The following is a 23,261-nucleotide window of genomic DNA, read 5'->3' as shown; positions in this document are numbered from 1 at the left end:
GAAAATGGCCATAGTCTCTAAATATCTAAAAATAAGTCTATACGGACTTGTCATCTATATGAGATACGTTCAAATGTTAATAAGTTTATAAGGTTCCCCAATGAATTCCAGGAAGTGGGCTTTTGTCCTTCTAGTGCTGCGGTATCAGTCTTTTAGTGATTGTAAGGGTACAGAGGGTCCATTTCTGTTAGATTAGGTTCCGTGAGATGGGCAAATAGTTTAAAAATACATAAACATCCTCAAAATTAAATAAGTTTTCTAATACAAAATTAATATAATAATAATAAATGCGCTTATATACCACTCTTCTAGATGGATTAGTGACTCACCCAGAGTGGTGAACAAGTTAGTGTTATTATTATCCCCACAATACAGCTGAGGAGCTAGGGCTGAAAGGAGTGGCTTACTCAAGGCCAACTACTGAGTTCATGGCAGTAGTGGGATTCGAACCAGTAGAATACTGATTCACAGCCGAATGAATCATGTGGATTACACGATGGTGTAGAAGTAGAATGAATACTTGGTAATCACTCTTACCCTCACCGTTTATGATGCTGGGGTCATGCATTCATAACCATAGCATCAGTTTTGTACACCCAAACTCATAGCAATATTTCTTCCATGCATTTTCTTCCCTTTCCCCTTCTCCCCAAGGTTAGCCTGCCCATTACTAGATGCACCTGAGAGCAGAAAGGTGAACAAAGACTGCCTAAAAGCTCTATTTTCCAACAGAAGATAACCCATAGTTTCTTTAAGGGCCCCCAGGGGGCCAAACTGGGAGGGCAAGGGCATAAAAGACAGAGGGAAGAGGATTACTTACCTCCCAAGCTCCCCCATCATGCCAGAAAATGATGTCATTTTCCAGTGGACTATGGAGCTGCAGGTCATGCTGAAGATAGAATAATTAAAAATCGCCTCCAAATGGGCAATTTTTAATGAACCTGCCTTCAGTGTGAGGGGGACTGTGGGAACATGTGCTTCTCACACCTCCATGCCCCTCTTCTGGCTAGGTGAGCAGGGCTGGGATAGCAGGTGGTAGTGGAGGTTCCTTTGCCCCAGGCGGGAGGGGTGTGTGTGTGGCTAGCCTACTGGTGGGGAAACCAGCCTGTGTCTATGGTGAGCATAGTAGGGTGAGCTATTGAGGTAAGATAACAGATGGCCCTCTCTGAAGGACTGAGCTTTGCACTTTTACTGCCATAACTCCATTGTCTGGAGTTCAGCTTTGAGGAACTACTTGGGCCAGTTGTTTGATAAAGAACACGTGTGAGGATTATCAACACCTGATATTTTCAAGTTGACTAAGAAATATCAATAGCCCTAATTATGATTGCTAGAAATATCCCAGGCTGACCAGAATTCTAAAACAGGGGTGTTAGTCTCTAAAAATCTGAAATTCTTTTCTATCCTTTTATAAATAAATGTATCAAGCCAGGCATATATTTTAGCTGTCCTAGGAACCAGATAACTCCATTAGGTGTAGTGTGTAATTCACAGATTAGTGATGAATAGTGCAATCCTAAACAGAGGTACATCCTTCTGGGCTCATTGTTTTCAGTGGACGTAGAAGGGTGTAAGTGCTTAGGATGGAACTGTAAGTATGACCCACAAAACCAAGTTATAGAAATGTGACTAAAACAATCCTTAATGTCCCTGTATTTGTAAAATAAGTCAGAGTACTAAAAGTAAGATATGTGTCAGAGGTTCCTACTATGTTATGTCTGAGTTGAATGATTAGCTAAAACTGAGCCCAGGGTTCAAAATCTGCAACATCATCACTATGCTTAGGGTAATGTCATCGTTCAGAATTTTGTGCTGGTGTAGATGATGTCATATTCTTTTCTAAGCATTTGTTTATTAATGAGGGGATTCTCAAACCTGATCAGGAGAATGTAAACAACATGTTTTCTATATATAATTTTGATAAACTGTATTGATTGACCAAGATTAGGAGACATTGAATTCCACTGGTTCTACTTCTATCCAGTTGATTATCATTATCAGAAAGTTATGCTGTCGGCATCTACTTTAATATTAAGCTTTGGTGCAATATTTATTGCCTCACTATAAGTAACATCATATATATGATCATTCATGCGCCTTAAATTATCTCCTGGCTCTGCAGTTTCTCCCTTTTACATATGAAACTCAATTAGTGACCATTCTGAAGATTTAGATCTTGATAATTTGTCAGTCACTATCACTGTCAGAAGTAGTTCCTCTCACCACTGCTGTTGTACTATTGTACAATAATTATTGTAATTATTGCTGCGGTTAACATATCCACTGATTAATAATATTAATGCATTTGGGCCAGTTTTCCTATATTGGACCTTATTTCCAGCAATTATTACTGAAGATTCAGTTATAATTTGCATAAAATGATAAATGAACCAAATAACATTTTTAGATCTGATTTTTTTTAAAAAAAGTTCTCAGAAGTGTAGATGATAACAGGAATCAGCCTGCAAATATTAATCACTTGAACATTGTGGTAATACTTGGAAAGTAATGATTGTTTCTTTAACTACTATGGTATGCAGGAATCCTGCCAGATATTTTGTTTGGTATGAAGTAATTGGCAGGGAATCATGTAGTTGTCAGAGGTGCAGGCTTATACTAGACTTTTACATTTATTTCACTGTTTCACTAAAGACAGCTGTGGATGAAGTCATTCCTGGTATGCAAGGTATCTTATTTTGGATAAATGCTCAGTTCCAGTGCCCAGGTCTGTCTGTGATACTCAGCTATCAGTTTCTGTCTCCATATGCCATGCACCAATTGCATTCCCCTTAGCAACTCCCTTTAAAAGCTCTTGTTCTTCTTCAGTCTCATATATGGCTAGGAAGCCCAAAAGTGAGTTCCAAACACAGCTGAGTTGTGGAAAATGTGTGGTTCTTATATTATGGAGCTTACATCCTGGTAAATGTGTGGAGTAAAGATTCAGAGCAGAGCAATGTTAGACATACGCAACTTTTCCTCTCCCTTGGCTCTTAGAGCTTCTGTTCTCTTGTTGTGCCCTGAAGTTCTGTCTGTGAGCTTCTTTTCACTGGTTTCCCACTTCTATGCATATCTCTTAGCTCAATCAAGCTGATCCCATTTTGCATTGTATCTTTGCTTCTTGATTCCAACTGACCCTTCTTTGTAACACCCTCCCACTTTCTAACCTGGATACAAGGGGTGATGGATCTTCATTCCCATTTGTAGCTAAGTGAAGTTTGGCTCACCGAAGCTTATATCCTGGAAAATTGTATTGATTTCTAAGGTACCATCGGACTTGAATTCTATTCTACTACTGAAGACTAAGGTGGCTGTACCATTCTTTAAGAATTCTTTAAGAATAACTTTCTGGATCCAGGATGCAGGGCATAGTTACATTCTATGCCCTTTGGAGATGGCGCTTAGAATGGAACTGTTGGTACTGAATCCAAAACGGAAATTTGGACTATACTAACATAAAAAAGAATTTGATTCTATATTTTCATAGATTCATATCACTATAACTTTTAGGGGGGAAATTAAAAGGCAATGGAATGGTAATGTAAATCATATCTTGCACCCAAGTACTTCAATTTAACTGGACTATAACTTTTACTATTTGTCAATAAGCAAGGACATGTGTTGGAGACAAAGCAAATAGCTCTTAACAGATCATTAGGAAGATGAATATTTAATTGGATGAACTATAAGATTAGCCTTTCTGGTCATTAAAGTAAGCAGTACTGCTGTACTTTTAATATAAGTGTTGAAATGAGAATCTATAATAAATTCCAGGGAAGCATTTTCGTGATTTTAACTAGATTCTCTCTGCAGTTTTGTTTTACACCTCCCACTTAACATGAAGAATTGAACACTTGTATGCAGAATCTCTATTCATTAGGCGTCCTCTGCTCTGAATATGATGCAGTTACCCAGCAAGCAAGAGGACTTACATTGAGATCGTAAGTAGAGTTATTCCAGTCTAAGCCCATTGTTTTCAGTGGGCTTAGACTGGAGCAACTCTGCTTCGGATTTCACTGTTAGTGGTTTAATTCTTGGAGGAATTAGAAATCTTTGAGAGAAAGAATCTGTATGAGTACAAAGCATGATTAATAATTCTCCTCCATAACTGAGGTAATATATGATTTGCTTTTCTTTTAGGAGGACAGAAAGAGTAAACATAGAGTTTGACTGATGAGTTTAAAACTTCCAGATCACTTCTATTATAGTTTCTACAATTAAAGAGGATTTTAGCATTCAGAAATAGGATTAGCATAATTGAAATGAGAAATAAATTCACATAACTCTTTATAACTTTGAATGAAAATAAGAAAAAACACATTTGATCATAGACACAAAAGAATGTCATCCTTTCCTGTCAAAACATATGGGTACATCTAGCCTCTCCCAAGGTTACTGATAAAAACTGTTTAGCCATATCTCTATATTAGTTTCCCCCCCAAACCCACAGAAAAACAGTCAGGAAAAAATTTTCTGCTCCTGTTTCAAGTATATGAATTACAGATGATAATGACTTAAATTACCTCTTTGGCTTCTGACTCTGGACTGCTGAACGACATAGAGACATAGTGAATGGATTTGTTTCTGATTTAAGTAAAGTTAAAAGCTATATTATTATTTATATTATTTATTTAAACAAAATAAATAATATAGATTTCAATGAATTTCTTGGCTAAAATAATAGCCAAGAAATGGCTATTATTAATTAAGTGCCAAGTTCAGGAAATGCAGATCAAAATGTAATGTGAGCTTCTTTGCTTCTTCCTTCCTTCTCCTCCTTCTACTTCTTCTTCTGGTGCTGAGCATGTTACTTTGAATGGAACAGGATGACTGTGCGTAAGTTAAGCAAATCAGCTTTTCCCCCATACCTGCTTCTTTCTGGCCTAAGAAAGTAAGGCAGTGGGCATGTTTTTGAAATTTCAATGTACACATTTTATTAATTGTATTAATCTCAGCTCTATAAGGTTAGGTCACAGATCAAATAATGAGCAGGTTTGCCAGGTCCCCCGGGGGCAAAACCAGGGGGGAGGAGCCTGAGGGTGGAGGACAGTGGGATACTTACCTCCGGTGCTCCTGAGCTGCGGGTAACGCTGAAGCTAGATTATTTTTTTTTAAAAAACTGTTTGGAGGTTTGTTTTAATGAATTGGGCTTCAGTGCAACCTGCAGTTCCTCCATTACTCTGGAAAATGTCATCATTTTCCAGCACAACAGGCTTCTCCCCCCCCCCCCGGGCCTCCCCCCACCAGCCAGGTGAGCATGGCTGGGGGCAGCAGGTGGGAGCAGGGATCCCCCACCCCAGGTAGGGTACTGGCAAGCCTAATAAGGAGGCCGAATAATAGTGCAACCCTAAACACAAGTTATACCCATTAACTTCATTGGAGTCTGCTTAGGATTGCAGAAGTAAAAGTGCCATTTGCCCGCTTTTTAGCAGGAAAACCCCTGCTGAACTACCCCTGTTGTGTGCCAGTATTCAAGTAAATGGTGGGAGAAAATTGGGGAAGGGCATTGTCAACATGATGATGTCACTTCGAGCTAAAATTCCGGAAGTAATGTGGCCAGTGCTCTAGGATTTTGCTGCTCTCTATGGTTTTTTACCATAGAGATTGACAAAATCATACAGTATTGGTGACATCACTTACAAATTTTAGCCAGAATTAATGTTGATGCATTGACAGTGTCATTTGCTGCATTCCGTGCCCCCTGAAGTCTCTCAGGGGTTTCAGACATGCCCCCCTAACTGTAAGTATTTAATTTTGTTCCACAAGATCAAGTAAGATCTACAAATATGGTATACAAATGATCATTTATATTTATTTGTTTATTTCCATGATTTTTACACCACCTTTCTGCCCTTACAGGACCACTAAGTTGGCTAACAAATCAAAACATACAAATTAAAATATCATCTGAAAACCAGCACATAAATATATCATTAAAACAATTTAAACTTAGTGTTTGAAATATATACAATGAATAAAAACATTAGTCAAAACATTGGAGAGGAAGGAGGGATCACTGAAGGAATGCCAAGTGAAAAAAAAGGCTTTGCCTGCTGATGGACGACAGCAACAGTAGGAGAATCTCCCTGTAGGGAGAGGTTTAGTTTTGGTGCCAATACTGAAAAGGCCCTCTCCCAGTTTACCACCTGCCTAACCTCAGATGGCAGGGGTAATCAAAGCAGGCCCTCTGAAGATGATCTTAGCAGTTCAGTAGGGTCATAAAAGAGTAGGCGGTCATTCAGGTGTATTGGTTCCAAACCTTATAGGGCTTTAAATGTCAGCACCAGCATCTTGAATTGTGCCTGGGAAAAAAATTAAGAGCCAGTGTAGATAGTCCCAGATTGGAATGATATGGACTCTATGACCCACTTCAATCAAATACCCAGCTGCACACATAGAGCTCATTGCATTAATCCAATCTATATGTAAATAGGGCCCAAAAAGAGTAAGTCCCCTTGAACAAAATGGGACTTACTTTGTATCATTTACCAGGGCTAAGGTTGCCAGGTCCCCTCGATTTGAAAGTGGAGAAAGAGGGATTTGGGGCATGATGGGAGGATTTTCGTTGTGCACACAGCACACATGCGCTCTAAAACACTTCTGTGTCATTCTGGGAATGATGTCATTCTCGGCTCAATGTGAAAGTGCTCCAGAGCCTGCAGGAATGTGCTGTGTGGGTCCTAGGCCCATTCCCATGCCTTTCTCCCTCCTCTGCTAGCCAAGCGAGAGCCGGGGGGTGGTGGATGCTGTGAGTGAAGGATTTCCACCACCACTGGGGGGCTGTTAACCCTAATCAGGGCCCTTTCCATGTATCTTCCTTTGTTTGAGTTGACATCTATAATAAGAAAGGCCTTCTAATTGGTAGAGAATTAAGTCTAAAAATAAGACAAACATGAACTCAACTCATCTGCCCTGAGCCTGCGAAAGCAGGGAGGGCGGAATATAAATGTAAGAAATTAAATTAATTAAATTAAATTAACAAATGTAAATCCAATATTTGAGTATCTTGTTGCTCATGATAAAGGTGAAAGGTGAATGAGGGGGAGAAGTTGCAAGGGGTTCAGCATTCAGCAAGCTAATTGTGCCAAGATGTGGGCAAGTGAGGGTGAAAAGGTATGAACACTAGAAAAGTTTTTGTTACCTCTTCATAAATCCATTAGTGTCCCTTAACTCTGTAAAAATCTCTTGTAAAATGCCTTAAACATATTAGCAGGAGATTATTAAATAAGCAGAGCAGGAGAGGTTGAATATATTCCCTGTGGATGTTGCAAGTCGAAGCAGCAGAATCTCTAAATTACAATTGATTTTTTTTCTTCAGTACTACTGTTTTTGCTGCAGGTAGGCATGTTTGTTTCATAGTGTTTCATTCTGGTTTTGAATAATGGTATTTTGTTATGCCAAATTGAGATATGGCTCTCAGGGGCGGCGCAAGGGTTTCCGGCGCTCGCAGCTGGCTGGCCCGCATGATGATGTCACACATGACGTCATCAGGGGAGCGCGTGCATGCACCCACCGCCACCAGCCCGATTGCTGCGGCGAGCAGCCTCCAAGCTCTCCCGCTCGGTTGCCTGTGCCGCCGCAGATGCCTGTCCGCAGCAGATGTGCCCGGCCGGGGGCTTGTGCTGGCGGCAGCGGCAGCACAGGGCAGGAGGGATAGTAGGCTGCTGCTTTGTGGCACGCGCTCCCGCCCCCCGCGCCTCCTCCGGTGCTCCCTCCGGCACCCCGCGCTTGAGGCCACCGCCTACCTTGCCTCTATGGGCGCGCCGGCCCTGGGCTCTTGCTTTAGCTTGGCAGTGGACAATAATGGGCAGTTGGCTGTTTCAGCTACCTGTCATGTGAATTGCACATACCTGAAGTTGTTCTGAAATTTGATTACTCATCCTGAATCTAGACAGTATGTATGAGAAGAGCAGATGGCAGCAGTTTGAATTCTTTTGAGGAAGGGATCTGATGATTGTACAAATCTTGCTGGGCTTGTATGCTAGTCAAGCATACAATGATGTTTTATAATGGTTGATCAGCCTGGAGATTTATGAACATAAAGCTCCAGTCCCCTTTAGTCCAAAGGAAAAAGCCTTGGACAGGCTGTTCTGAACTTTGTGCATAAGAATGAGGCTGCATACAATTCTGAACTCCAACATCTCCCCTCCACTAAGTGAGGATTCTTCCTCTGTGGAAGAAGAGAGGCTATGATGAACTTCACAAAATAAAGGTTAAAAAATTAATCTCAGCTTGTTTGGAATTCCTGGGTTGTGTTGAGTTAAACACCTCTGATTATGTGAACAATTGGCATGCAATTCAGTGTTTTCAGTAGTCTTATATCTATGCAGTGATGGCATTCAGTGTACCGACTCAACAGGTAGCTTTTGTTGTCACATGCTTACCATTTGCATATAGTATGAATAACCTTGGACCATCGTGAGCAGGTCGCATACAATTTAAAATCAACTAAGTTTGTTGAATCTAGTGGAAAATTTCTGTGCACGCTAAAGCCCTTTCACAAGCAAAAACATACTAAAAAGACCATGCTGACAGCTTGTGCAAGTTAAAACTTCATGTATGGGTCACAAGATGGTTGCCACAACTTTTTTTCAAGGGATCACAATCCCATGTGAAACTGTCCTGTGCAAACTGCATTAAAACAAATTGGGAGATTTTCAGAACATGCAAGTTACCTGGTTGAATAAATCTCCAGAAAATAGGACTCAGTGTTTGCTTTTCATACTTCATATTTTCAGGAACATATTGGGCCATTTAAGGCATATGGTGCTACTTGAATCCATCATTACTTTATCATTGGTTATTTGTTCTGTCTCCCTTCTTGCTGTCCCTCTATCATAGAGACTATACCACTTCCAGAGATATATCCCTCAGTTTCAGGTGAAAGAATCACTCTGGCTCTCGAGCAGAAGGATCCATGAAGGGAGTCTGTGCAAATCCATCCCTTATGCAAACCATGTATCTCAAGCTAACTCAGAAAACCAAGCTGTAATCAAGTCTATAAAAATCTATCCAATTTTCATCCCATCTGAACATCCACCCCTATCCTTTATTGCAATCCTATCGAGCAATTTTTCTTGTTGGGTATGTTATTATTATTAAACACAATTGTCACTAACTGTGAATGCAGCAGACAAAATTTGGCAGTACTATATGTGGCCTTACTGCTTCTAAAGCCATTATCATTTGAGTCAGCAGGTGGATGCAGCAGATGAACAGAGGGGGCAGAAGAAAACAACATATAATCCCTTGAAATTCTTTCAAGGCAGCTGCACAAACATTGCTGACGTACTTAGGGCAGACATGAATGTTTGTAACTCACTTTTTGCCAGCATTCCTTTGTATGCAAATTCACTTCAAGAGCATAGGAATGGGAGTGAAGGAAATTATGGAATGGAGGCTTTTGTTTGACTGTGTTATTTAGTAATGACTTTACTGCTGTAAAAATTGCTGTAACAATCACATCTATACAACTTGCCTAATAGTTTGATATGGACTTTGACTGTACTGCATTATTGCCAAGCTTTAATTGTTATCATGCTGCCAACAAAAGCGCTATAGTTGTGCAGTTAGTTAGCAAGAATAAAACAATTTCTGAATGGCAGTCTTTCCAACATTAAAGTGGGTTTTATATTAAGTCTATAGTAATTAAGGATTATGATTTTTTCTCACTATTTAAGGTTTACTTTTAAGAGCAACATTTATGCCTTAAGCAAAAATGAAGCTTATGTGGCTTACAGAAACTGATAGCCTTGTAAACATATGTTTGGAACACCAGAGAGGAGCACCTTAAGGTATAATTTAGACTGGGAAAAAACAAGTTGTGAAAGCATTGAGTATCCCCTAGCTACTTCTCAACTCCATAACGATGCCTTTAAAAATGGTCTGGGGCTCTTATACATGCAATGTGTAGTTGGCTGCTCAGTTAGTGGTGGTGGAAAGCACCATCAAGTCATAGCTCACTTATGGAGACCCCTGCTGGGGTTCTCAAAGCAAGAGAGTAACAGAGGGGGTTTGCCATTGTCTGGCTCTCCTCTTCTTTGGAGGTCTCCCCTCCAATTACTAACCAAAGGCCAACTCAGCTTAGCTTCTATTAGCTGATGAGATCAGGCTTGCCTGAGCTATCCAGGTCAGGGCAGCTGTTCAACTACACTTGTATAAGTAAAGCATCTCATTTCAGCATGATTAAGAATGCTGAACATGATTGTAAAACTTTGATGCAGTTCTGTTTATTAAGCATAGCCTGTATTGTTTAGAAAAAATAGTGGAAACATATCAGTAAACTGAGAAAGTGTACATAATGAAATATCCGTATCAGGATGGATAATGGAGAGAGCCTGTGCTGATTAGTTATGTGTGTACTCCACCTGGCTCGATTTGGAATTGGACTTGGCAAACCAAGATAATTTACTGCAAAATCAGAAAATAGTTTTCCACACTCAATTCAGAAATTTCATCCTGTTCCTAATTACACCATCAGAAGTATGATGTGTTTTCCAAATGTTCAAATTCTGCCCAGCAGTCCTCTTCCCAGTTTCCAGTTATATGGCTTTGCCAGATCAAGCAGCAATACTGGAACATTGAATACAGCCTTGGGTATCTGGAGAAAAATACATTCCCTGTGATCCTTGGTAAGGGATACTAAAATTCCAGGCATCAGGAAAGGGAGAGAGGGTCTGGCTTGTAGATTCCAAACAAGAGCGGAAATTTCAGGAGAATGGTGCTGTTCCCAGTTATGAATGAACATTATGAGCTGGGCAAATTCTATTTCTAAACTCTCAACCCCCCACCCCGCACCGCCACAGATTTCAGTGACATCACTAGAGCTAACTTATTCTCCAGATAGACTAGAACTTTACTAATAAAATGTTGAGAACAACGAGGCAATAATTTATGAAACAAGTGAAAGTGAAAACAAGTAAACAAGTGCAGTCAGGTATAATGATCTGCTACTCCTTGATTCTGTAGGTTCTTAATTTCACAGCATCCATGCTGGCTGTTGTTCCAGCCTTTTTATTTGGGTACTTTAAGCTAATGTTCAGAGAAACAATCAACTGTGAGTGGAATTACATGAAACACATGGGTGCATGTCGGGATTGGCAAGGTTTCCTGGGAACCGTAGTCTTAAAAAAAATAGTCACTGGATGTGATTCTCAGGTGTCGAGAATCACAACTGGAGGAATTCTCTCTCTCTCTCTCTCTCTCTCTCTCTCTCTCTCTCTCTCTCTCTCTCTCTCTCTCTCTCTCTCTCTCTCTCTCTCGCACACACACACACACACACACACACACACACAAACATCCTCCAGGAATTCAGGGCGGGGGATGTAACAGGAGGCAGGAAAAGAGAAAATCCATGATTCGATTCCCTGCCAGGAGAAGAACAATGGGAGGGACTGGAATTCTCTCACACAAAAGAACCCTCAGCTTTTTTCCTGTTACACTTTCTCTACCCCTACCCTGAGTTCCCAGAGAGAGAGAAGGAGAGAGAAATTCCCTCTGGTGGAGAATTGCATTGAGCAGCAGATCTTTGTAAGACTATCCCTCCCAGAGAAACTTGTGGGACCCAACATGTGAAGAACATGTGTTTGGTGTTTCATGTAGTTTGGCTGTTAAATGGTAGTATTTTACCAAGACATGGCCAAAACTATTCAATGGGGAAATACGATAGCTGTGAGCAGAGTTGAGGACAAAATCCCTTGTGTTCAAAATGGAATATTGGATTCTGCAGGGTTCCTCACTGTCCACTCTGTCTTGTTAAATGTATAAGGTGCTTGCTGAGACCATATTGAAGTTTGAATTACACTGATAAGAGCAATACAGAGCACTCTTCATTATTCTATCTTTCAGGTAACAGAGGCATATAGAAAGTCACTTCTGGCTTCCTCGCAGCTCTGAAATTCTTTCCTCTACTCTGAGCACTTTCTAGAGGCAGGGTAAAACTTACGTTTTTACACTAGACTGATTGGTTTATATTTTATTTTCTACTTGTTTTTTTAACTAGTCATCTGCCCTATACTTTTAGGATACGATGGAATACAAACATTTAAAAATACTTCTAAATGAGTAGCATGTGGCCCTAGGCAAATGACTAGGTTGTCAGTGGTGGAGGGTGCCAACCAGCCCTGTCACTCTACCCCTCACTTGCCTTCCTCCCAACTGGTGTGGCATTAGGGTCTGCCCTGGAATGCCAGCAGGGAGCATGCTCCCTCATTTCCATTTCTGGGCGTGGCTTGCCATGCCTTGCCTGACCGTGGGGAGACAAGGAGGCAGGCAAAAGTTTCCTTCCATGGTGCAGGAAGCAAGGCGAGTAGGCACTGCCTTCCTGCCTTCCTACAGTGTGCAAGGAGGAGCTTTAGTGCCATAGCCTATGGTGCCAAATCCTTGGCCTGGCCGTGTGTAATATTTAGAGTTCAGTATAAACCAGGGTTGCAAGCCTCCTGTCCTAACGTAACATTCCCCACCCCCGCACACCTGGCCAACAGAGGGCAAAGTGTTGTGAAACTGGTTGGCACATATGCACTCCAGAAGCCATTTGCTGATGCCAATTCTAGTTTAAAATGGAAATGGCAGGAACTCAGTAGAGCCAAATTGGCCGCAAACCTAGTAATTTGGGCTCCACTGAGCCACTGTCACTTCAGTTTGAAACCAGAAGTGACAGCAGCAGAAGGCCTCCCAACTGCACATGTATGGAGTGCGCATGTGCAATATGTGCACATGAACAAGGAGGAGCAGCACCATCCCAATCGGCCCCCCTTCCCCTACTTTGAAGTTATAAGCCCATAGCTGCATGTAAAATTACTGGATCATATTGAGATCATATTGAAGTTTAAGATAAAAAATTAAATGAATTACATATTCTTTAACATAATATAAGGAACTTTGTGAGATATTTCTTATTAATTCCCCTACATCCGCATCATTGCATAATAGGAATGATAAGAAAGGTGTTTATGACAATATATGCATTTGTACATGTATTTGTAATACTATGCTGTTCAATTTCTGTAAAATGCATTTCATACTTAATCCGCTTGATTTTTTCAGTGTAGTTTGCTGGAGGTATATGAATATTCACACTTCTTCTTGCAAGAATGATCCAAATGAAGAAGCTCAATTATCTGCACAAATACCTTAACAAAATCATATTCCATGTGGTGTTGTTTAGGGTACGAATAAACCCCACATCCAGCAGCTACAGAGACTCTAGATTTGTAAATTTAGCAAGTTCCACTTTGTCCCATCCAAGCTTTATACAGATACGGGATTACTGCATTCAGACATCCTCTTCTCACACAACGCCTGCTATCAGTTCTGTAGGTCCTTCAGAACCCATGCACAAACCATGACTGCATATCGGGTTAAAAATTTATTCTTTGATTAGTACTCATTACAAATGTACTGTGACTTTTATGACATTTAATTTTAGCCTACTTTTCTTCTGTATTGCTTATTACTAAGTTTTCCAAATTGTACAAACACATAAATACTTCTGATTATTCTTTCTAGTTTTAGTATTCCAGTTCATTTCTCCAGTCATGTGCAGTGAAAGAGTGAAAAATAGACATAATTAAATGCAATTTGGATTCATTCAACTATAAAACATAAAAGTTTAAAACACACAGGTTTCCAGAACAGAAGGAATAATATGCTAATTAAATATTTGAAAAACACTTAAAATGTTATTAGTACATTCAAATAAGAAATGATTATACATAATAAGTGGGAACCTGCAGGGACTTTCAGGAGAGAAAAAATCCAATTCTCCCTCTTCCTGTCCTTTGATCTCTTTCTGGCTCTGCTTTCCTATCTTTGATAGCACCTAGGGTTACCAACTCCATGTTGGGAAATTCTTGGATATTTGGGGGGGGGGGGGTAGACCCTAGGGAGGGCAGGGAAGGAACGGCCCTCAGCATAGTATAATGCCTTAGAGACTGCCAGGGCAGCCATTTTTTTCCAGGGGAACTGATCTCTGTTGTCTTGTAATTCCAGGAGATCTCCAGGCCCTACCTGGAGGTTGGCAAACATACCAGCTCCACCCTCCCATACATGAGTGTACTGAATCAGATCATGGGTGTATCAAATCAGTGCTGCCTACTCATGCTGGCAGTGGTTCTCCATAATTGTATGGTGGAGTCCTCCACATCACCGACCATCTGATCCTTTTAACTAGAGATGCTGGAGATTGAATGTGGCACCTTCTGCATCTGCATTCCAGGCAGATGTTCTACCACTGAGCCTCCCAATACTTCTTCCTGAATATGAGCAAACATGCAAGTTTTTCTCATATTAGGCATATGGCCCATATATACTTCAAGATGAAAAGCAACTATGAGCAAAAATCCAGGAGTTTATCCTGAATCCAGTATTTATTTTGGGACCAAAGATCAGTTGTAGAACCTTGGCTATATGAGGCCTCAGGTCTCATTTACCAAGGATCCATTCCCAAAGATAGGTATATACAGTAGTGCACACATTCAGGTAGTTATCAGAACTGATATGTTATGAATTAAGAAGGAAAAAGAATTTTAGTTGTTGATTTTCCGGCTGTATGGCCGTGGTCTTGGCATTGTAGTTCCTGACGTTTCGCCATCAGCTATGACTGGCATCTTCAGAGATGTAGCACCGAAAGACAGAAATCTCTCTGTGTCAATGTGTGGAGAAAATGTTAGTAGGTAATTTATATCTACTCAGGAAGGTGGGTTTGGGCTGAGTCATCCTGTAAGAGTTTCCCAGGTTGTGGCATGCTAATGGGGGGAAGCTTCACTGTATCCTGAGGAGATTCTTTTGCATATGGATTGGTGGTTGATATGCTAATCTTATCTGTAGGGCTATTGTAAGATGTAGGGTATTTTGTTAGTCTGGTGTTTTTCAGGACTGGAAACCATGCCCTATTCATTCTTAAACTCTCTTCTTTCATGTTGAAATTGTGCTTATGCTTATGAATTTCAATGGCTTCCCTGTGCAATCTGACAAAGTAGTTGGAAGTGTTGTACAGTATTTTAGTGTCCTGGAATAAGATATTGTGTCCTGTTTGTGTTAGGCTATGTTCAGCCACTGCTGATTTTTCAGGTTGGCCAAGTCTGCAATATCTTTCATGTTCTTTTATTCTTGTCTGGAGGCTATGCTGTGTGGTCCTGATGTAAACTTGTCCACAGCTGCAGGGTATGCGGTATACTCCTGCAGAGGTGAGGGGGTCTCTACTATCTTTTGCTGATTGTAGCATCTGTTGTATTTTTCTGTTGGGTCTGAATACTGTTTGTAGGTTGTGCTTTTTCATCAGTTTTCCCATCTGATCAGTGATTCCTTTGATATATGGCAAAAACACTTTTCCTGTGGGAGACTGTTTTTCTTTAGTTTGTGAACTACAGTTTCTCAACGAGGAAATTAATCATCTAAACCACGCACTTCAAGCAAACGGCTACTCCAGAAATGAAATCAGAAGAGCAATTAAACCAAGGATAAATCAAAAAAACTTATCTTGTTCCAGGACACTAAAATACTGGACAACATATCCAACTACTTTGTCAGATTGCACAGGGAAGCCATTGAAATTCATAAGCATAAGCACAATTTCAACAGGAAGAAGAGAGTTTAAGAATGAATAGGGCATGGTTTCCAGTCCTGAAAAACACCAGACTAACAAAATACCCTACATCTTACAATAGCCCTACAGATAAGATTAGCATATCAACCACCAATCCATATGCAAAAGAATCTCCTCAGGATACAGTGAAGCTTCCCCCCATTAGCATGCCACATCCTGGGAAACTCTTACAGGATGACTCAGCCCAAACCCACCTTCCTGAGTAGATATAAATTACCTACTAACATTTTCTCCACACATTGACACAGAGAGACACAGGAGCCCTCTTCCTTCTTGTTGGCACTAGAGAGTGTATAACATTCAAAAAGAAATATTTTTTTAACAGGCAGGGATTGAGTAAATGTAGTCAGGGGATGGAAATGAGGAGGTAAAATTTTGTTGGTATTATAGAATACGCTTCATGTAACAGACAAAATAATATCCTTGAAGCTTATTTTCACGTATTCCTGGTTCTTAACAGTGAGAGGTGTTTTACCTAGTAATTTAGGTACAGCAGCAATGTTTCATCAGGAAGTTTCCTATGACAGTTCATGTAGTGGCCCAGTATGGACTCAGTGAGGGTGAGGACTCCTCAGAATAGGAGTTCTGTGTAGCCAGCCCTAGCCCCGACTTGGCGGAAGCTGGTGATCAGGAACAACAGCTGTTGGAGGATCAGAGCTTACAGCCAGCGGCTGAGGCAGATGCACCAACACCCTCTGGCCCCAGTACGACAGGGGAAGCTCAGCCAGGGACGTCCAAGGCTACAGGTGCAGCCCAGCCAAGGGCCTCCACCCCCTCCCCAGGTTCACCCATCCCCAAAGAACACCATAGAGCATGCCAGAGATTGGAACTGCAAGAGAGACGGTGCAGTGCTCGTCTCCTGAGCCAACACCAGCTGCTGGAGAGCGATGATGAGTAACATCAGGAAGGAGCCTCAGCAGCTGGCTGAAAATCACACCTGGCTACAAAAGCCAGTCTGGGTGGGGTGGGACTACCGGGCGTGGAGGCAATGTGTTGATAACCTGCGACCACTCCCTTGAACCTTGCATCTTGGTCTTGCCTGCACCTTGACTTGACGCTCTCATGCTCTGACCTACGGACTGGACTTGATTCGGCTTCTGGATTCTGGACACGCACACACCCCGGTGTTTACCTTGTGCTCTAACTACAGACTGAATCTGTCTTTTGAATCTTGAACACTCCTTTGGCCTCGTGTTAGTGCTTGGACTATCAGCTTGGGCGAGCCCAGCCCATGAAAGTTCAGGTTTTCCGAAGTTAGTCACTTTCTTTGTGCACCTAACTCCTTTCTTGAAACTAGAGGTTATTTCTGTCTCCTGAGTAGTGTGAAACTGTTTCCTCAGTGGGGTAAGTAGAGCTTCTGCAGGGCTATCTGATCAGGAGAATGGTATTCCATGGAGGCTTAAGTGCTCTCTCCCTGCCTTCTGCATTCCTGAATCAAATTGGGTCTGTGCACATTGTGGAACCATGAACTCCCAGAAAAGTCTGCTGACCTAACCTAGAACATACCCAGGAAAAGAATGTATCGTATGTTTAGGCACTGAGACAACTGAGTTATTTGGCAGGTGAACTGATTAGAACAGATATTTTTATCATATACTGAAAGTGCTTTCTGAAATTTGTAAGTGCTGCAGCTCCCATCTGCGTAAAGCCATACATTTAAATTGCTCAATAACTTTACTGTATGTCCTCAATTTAATAAGACCTTGTATTATGGTGTGTTCTTTCTGACTTTGCCTGAAGCATTCTGCCTTGATGAATTAAAAGCAAAGTCAATAAAATGCCAATTCAGGTAAAAATATGGTTTATGACTAAGCAGATTGCTTTAAATAAATTCTGCACAGAATTCTTGTATATGCATCTAAAAAGACATGTTACGAACTGGGATTCACTTTCATGTTGTATCTGAGAGAAAGAAGAAAGATCAAAGCTATTACATACAGACAATATGTCTATCAATGGATAATATTACTTTAAAATATTTGTTCTGCCCACAGACATGGAACCCGTTGTGCTGGAGAAGTGGCAGCTACTGCAAATAATTCACATTGTGTAGTTGGAATTGCATTCAGTGCCAGGATTGGAGGTAATTTTTAATAAATTAATATCATTAAAACAATAACTTTATTTTTGTTTCTACATACTAATATTTGAAAATATTTAAAAATATGTTTTTTATGATTTTATGTTAGTGTTTTTCCTTGTATGCTGCTGCAAGGACTCTGGAGAGGCGGCATATAAATACTCTAAATAAATAAATGCTTTTGATGGGGAAATGTCTGTGATATACAGTAGCTATGTATTAGGTGGGTAGCCATGTTATTCTGCAATAGAACAGCAGGATTTGACTCCAGTGGCATCATAGAGACAAACAAGATTTTCAGGGTGTAAGCTTTCAAGAGTCAGAGCTCCCTTCTTCAAATATGTAACTATGTAGTAATGTAATGAAAACATATAATGGTATTGTATTGATAATTTGCATTACTGGTGCTGTCTCAAAATTCATCCCTTCTAAACAGCTAAATTGCAAGCCTGGCTAAAAACATATGTTTATGTGAATATTATACAACATTGTTAGCATGTCAATTTTAGCCATTGCAGTGATACACATTAAAACACTATTAAATACTCCTATATTAACTTTGGAGCCTTAGCCAAAAATATGAGGCTAGTGTATGTATCATATTTGCTTTTTACAAATCCATTGTAACAAAAACTTTTATGTTGTTCCCTTTTGGCATGGCTTTCCACTGGGTGTGACTTGGCAATGTACGCAGACTTTCAGTGGTTGAAATATCAGAAACATGTCTTCTTGTACGGATCTTAAATATCTGATGATTATGTAAATTCACATATCGATTCTGTAAACATGTCACATTTATACATTAGAAATATGGAAGCAAATCCAATGTTGTTCAGTTGGGCTCATTCCCAGGAAAGTGACTTTAGGATTGCAGCCTCATTGGCTTGGATCTAACATGTTCAGTATATACTATGTACATGAAGTGTTTTGCAAATAGTATGCATATGTATCCACACAGATGTTTGTCCAGTTTCCAATATATCCATGATCCTTAAAAAAGGGCAAATAATTGTATGAATGAATCATATCAATATATACATGCAACATTACCAATACCTTATATAAATTGTGAGATGCACGTTCATGTATTTTTTTCCCTCCACAATCTCTGTTTGGTAAACTAGTAAATTTTAGAATCCTAGATCAGATTTGAATGCCATAAACTTCCTTTTACCTTTCATTAACATTTAGTACAGACAATGCAAGGAATCACACTTTTACACACTAGTAATGGTTGTGGTAAGCTGGATTTACATGTGAATGTTACAGTTATTAATTAACAAAGAAGGAATGATTCACCTTAAAAGCGACAGGAGTGAAATTTTGGATATTTTTTCTACAAAAGCAGTAAACTTTATGACTTTGAACAGCTTGTTTACCTTTTTAATAATAATATTGATACTGTAGATATACCAGGAGTGGAGCAGTGTTTTATTCGAGCATTCTAAATGTCTGAAATGAGATTATTTTAGCATTCTTTCCAATATGCTTTATTTACAGTACAGCATTTTATAGAGAGTTAGATTCCCACAGTTCATTTTTCCCAATATATGAGAAGACGCACATTTCTGGATTTTCAAAATCTTTGCATAGTTCACAGACAGTGGAAGTTATTAAGAGCCAAATATTTTTGTGGAAGAATCTAAAATACTCTGATCAACACTCTTCCTCCTGTCCCCTTCCAGTTCTTCACATGTTTCCATTAACCTGACCAAAATTAAATTTCATTGTCCATCTTTCTGAATGGAAGCCCTGCACTTTACTATAAAATGAAGGAGACGAGAGGAAAAAACCTGCAGTATTATTAGAGACAACTCCATGCTTCTATGAGGACTCCTTATTGTTATGGATAAACTGGGTAAGAGTCACTTTTTAAAGCTAGTTTTGGGAATAAGTCAGAAGAGGGGTGCCACAAACCCACATCCAACTCAGGCTTAGGCTGGCCTTCCCCTACCCTGAGGTAAAACTTCTCCTCTTTAAGCCTATGAAGCTGTATACTGGGCTGGGAAACTTCTGGTAGCGTGGTTGATGTTAAGCTTCATCTTTCCTTCTTGACCCACCCTTAAGGCTTATTAAAAATGGTTACCCAGCCAAGTCTTAGTAGGGGACAGATCAGGGGTTTGCGCTTCCCTTTAGCAGAAACTGGCACACAAGGCTTGAGGAGGTTCAAAACATAACTGAAGGTTTATTTACAGAAGGTTAAAATCAAAAGGCAGGTAGGCAGATGTTTCAACTTAAGTAACAGAGTTTTTATACAGGAACTTCACTGGTGTGAGGCACAAAACACTTGATATAACGCTAGGTTGCTGGCTTCATTCAGAGGTTGACACTGCTTCACAGATGTTACACTTTATATACTCAAACACAAACACAGCATGACTTTCCTTCCTCTCCAGTCTTAAGGGTGCTCCACTGAGACAAACCCTTCCTGGATACTGGGCAAGCGTTATACTTATGAGCTATAACCCTGTTCCTGGCACTGAAGGGGAGACTCCTCCTTACCCACTTCCTTGGCCCTCTGTAATCCTCAGATCTCTTGAGTCTAAGTAGGAGTTAGTGCTGGTTTTCCCCACTTTAGTCCTAGGACTAAAAGTGTTTCATAAACATTATTTCCTCTCACAGAGGATTCTCTGGCCCTCTCTGGTCCCAACTCCCTTCCACTGTCTTGTTTACTCTCCAACTCCAACTCACAGCTTCCCCAACATTCCATCCCCAACTGCCATTTCAGGCTAGCCACATTGTGGGGGGGGGGGGGACATGTCAATCATAGCTCACTGACTGGAAATCTCAGCCTCTGAAGCTGAGTCCATCACAAGCGGCAATAAAATTTAGTATTAAAAATATAAAAGGTGGTAAAATGTAAACTAGGAAGAATGTTCACTTTAGCATTAAGAGTGGTATAGTATATTAAATAATGTCAAAGAAGTTTCCTGTTTACATCAAATACCATTTAATAATGTTATTAGGTAAAGAAGCTAAAAACCCCTTTAAAACTTTCACAGTGGGAGTAGAAAATTTGGCCATGTCCAGTTGCTGCTGTCAGTGAAGTGCTGTGGTAGGAAAAGCTTAACCTGGTGAAATTCTGCATTGTTGAGAGAGCATCACGCAAGCATTTTGATCTATGGCATTTATGTGCTGCTTTTCTTCCTGAAGGAACCCAGACAGCTGTCAAAAATAGTATAATAAGCTAAAACAGCAAAATCAAACAGATCCTGGTCTTTTACTTATCAAATAGGTAAATTCTGGTATAAATAACATTTATTGTGTTGATGTGATACATATGGTGCATTTATGTATTGATATTAGTTTTATTACAACAAGAAAATGAGTTTATTTCAGTCCCTTTTCAGACATTTTGAGCATATAGACTGAACGTGTGTGTGTGTATGTGTGTGCGTGCGCGCATGTGCACGTGCGCGCATCTGTGGTCATACCAAACAATCCCACCTAGGTTCATCATGTCCCCCGGGACTCAAACTGAGGGGACAGGAGAAATGGGGGGGGGGGGCGACAGGAGAACCTACCTCTCTTGTGTGCATGCATGTGCAGTGAGTATGAGCTCCAGATTGCTTCTGCATTGTGCTCGGAATGATGTATTCTCAGCATAACATGGAAGCACGGGGTCACACCAAGGGCTGATTGGGTAAAAATCGGCCTCCAATCTAGCATTGGGGGCCGATTTCTACCCAATTGGCCCCTGGTGTGACCTCGCACGTTTGCATTGCACCAGAAATGACATCATTGCTGGCACGATGCAGAAGCAAGCCAGAGAGCATTCTCATGGGGTGTTTCAGCCCATTCCTGCACCTTTCCCCTCACTGGCCAGGTGAGAAGTGACAGGAGGCAGAGTCTTGGATGTAAGGGCTCCCCTTCCTCCCTCACCACTCCATGTGCATCCATCCCAAAGCTGCGTGCTCAATGAAAGAGGATGACCATCCCAGATAGAAGGAGTGTACCATTCTTCGGTCAAGGGTATACCAAGTGACAGGGGCAGAGCCTGGAAGCAGGGGTCCCCTGCTTCCACTGCAGGAATGGGATCCCTAACTTCATTCCAAATTATGTACATTTAATTTATATTGAGGATACAACAACTGGTGGAATCCACTTATTCTTATAAAGTCTTTTTAAAAAGGTGCAAGCACCAAGTCATTGCTGACTCATGGAGGACATTGCACCATGACATTTTCTTGGCAGATTTTGTTAGGGTGGTTTGCCATTGCCTTCTCCAGTCATCTACACTTTACCCCCAGGAAACTGGGTACTCATTTTACTGACCTCAGAAGGATGGAAGGCTGAGTCAACCTTGAGCTTGCTACCTGAACCCAGCTTCCACCAGGATCGAACTCAAGTTGTGAGTAGGGGTGTGCAAGGCCTGCCTGTTTAGGTAAACCTGATTCGGTTTTAACTGATCAGGAAACCGTTTCAGGGAATTCCGAATCGGCAAGCCGATTCGGTATTCGCGTTTTGGCTTGATTCAGCCATTGTTTTCAATGAGAAAACCTCCCGGCTTTCCAGGAGTCTGGGGGGGGCATTTTCTGTCCGAATCACACTGAACTTGGTGGAGCCCTTCTCCTGACTCTCCTCTAACTACCCCCTATGTTTCAGAAGGATTGGACTTTGGGGGGCCATGTTATGCCCTCCCAAACAAGGTGCCCCCATCCTCCTACACTCTTCATGGTTCTCTATGGGGAAAAACAAGTCCTCTTTCTAGGTGGCTTGGGGTGGCATTTTGCAAGCAAAATGCACCCAACTTTCAGGGGACCTGCTCCCACCTGTCCTCCCACCCTCCACCATGTTTCAGGCAGATTCCACTTTGGGGGGCCATATTATGGCCTCCCAAAGAAGGTGCCCCTATCCACCTCCACTCCACTATTCCCTATGGGGGAAATAAGAGAGGCTTGTCTGGCTAGGGGTGGCATTTTGCATGCAAAATGCCCCCAACCTTCAGGGGCCCATCTCCCACCTGTCCTCCCACCCTCCACCAAGGCCCAAGCTGATCCCACTTTGGGGGGCCATTTTATGGCCTCCCAAAGATGCTGCTCTTAGCCCCCCCCCCTTTCTCCATTATTTCCTATGGGGGAAATAAGAGAGGCTTGTCTGGCTAGGGGTGGCATTTTGCATGCAAAATGCCCCCGAACTTCAGGGGCCCATCTCCTACCTGTCCTCCCACCCTCCACCAAGGCCCCAGCTGATCTCACTTTGGGGGGGCCATTTTATGCCCCCCAAAGGTGGTTCTCCTGCCACATCACTTTGTCTTTCTACTGTGGGGAAGACTTCCACACCACAGAAACACATGGGATTGGGGCTGCCAATGGCAACAGCCACAGTCCACCTGCACTCAAACTGCCAAATACCACACACACCTTCCCCAAAACCTAACCTCCCCTGTCCTGTGGCCAGCCACTTTCTATTGATTCCTGTTATGGGAAAATCTCCCACAGCAGGAACCCATGGAATGTGCCATCTATGGCCACAGGCACAGTCCCCCCTTTTAAATCCACCCCCCCACAAACACACAACCCCACACTGACCCAAAGACACCCTCCCCAACATTCCCACACCGGCCACTACCCCAGGAGC

At 41.4% G+C, this 23,261-nt stretch overlaps 1 protein-coding gene across 2 annotated transcripts in view; it reads left to right on the top strand.

The window, feature by feature from the left end:
* Nucleotides 1–23,261, top strand: part of PCSK5 (proprotein convertase subtilisin/kexin type 5) — a 387,486-nt gene that overhangs the window by 125,760 nt on the left and 238,465 nt on the right. For both annotated transcript variants that reach the window (XM_054986670.1, XM_054986669.1), the window contains exon 6: nucleotides 17,596–17,684. In XM_054986670.1, the coding sequence (XP_054842645.1) occupies nucleotides 17,596–17,684 (89 nt within the window). The remainder of the gene's footprint in view (nucleotides 1–17,595; nucleotides 17,685–23,261) is intronic.

Source organism: Eublepharis macularius, chromosome 8 (genome assembly GCF_028583425.1).
Source record: "Eublepharis macularius isolate TG4126 chromosome 8, MPM_Emac_v1.0, whole genome shotgun sequence".
NCBI lineage: Eukaryota > Metazoa > Chordata > Lepidosauria > Squamata > Eublepharidae > Eublepharis > Eublepharis macularius.
The sequence above is the reverse complement of the archived record's forward strand: the minus strand, read 5'-3'. Positions and strand labels throughout refer to the sequence as shown.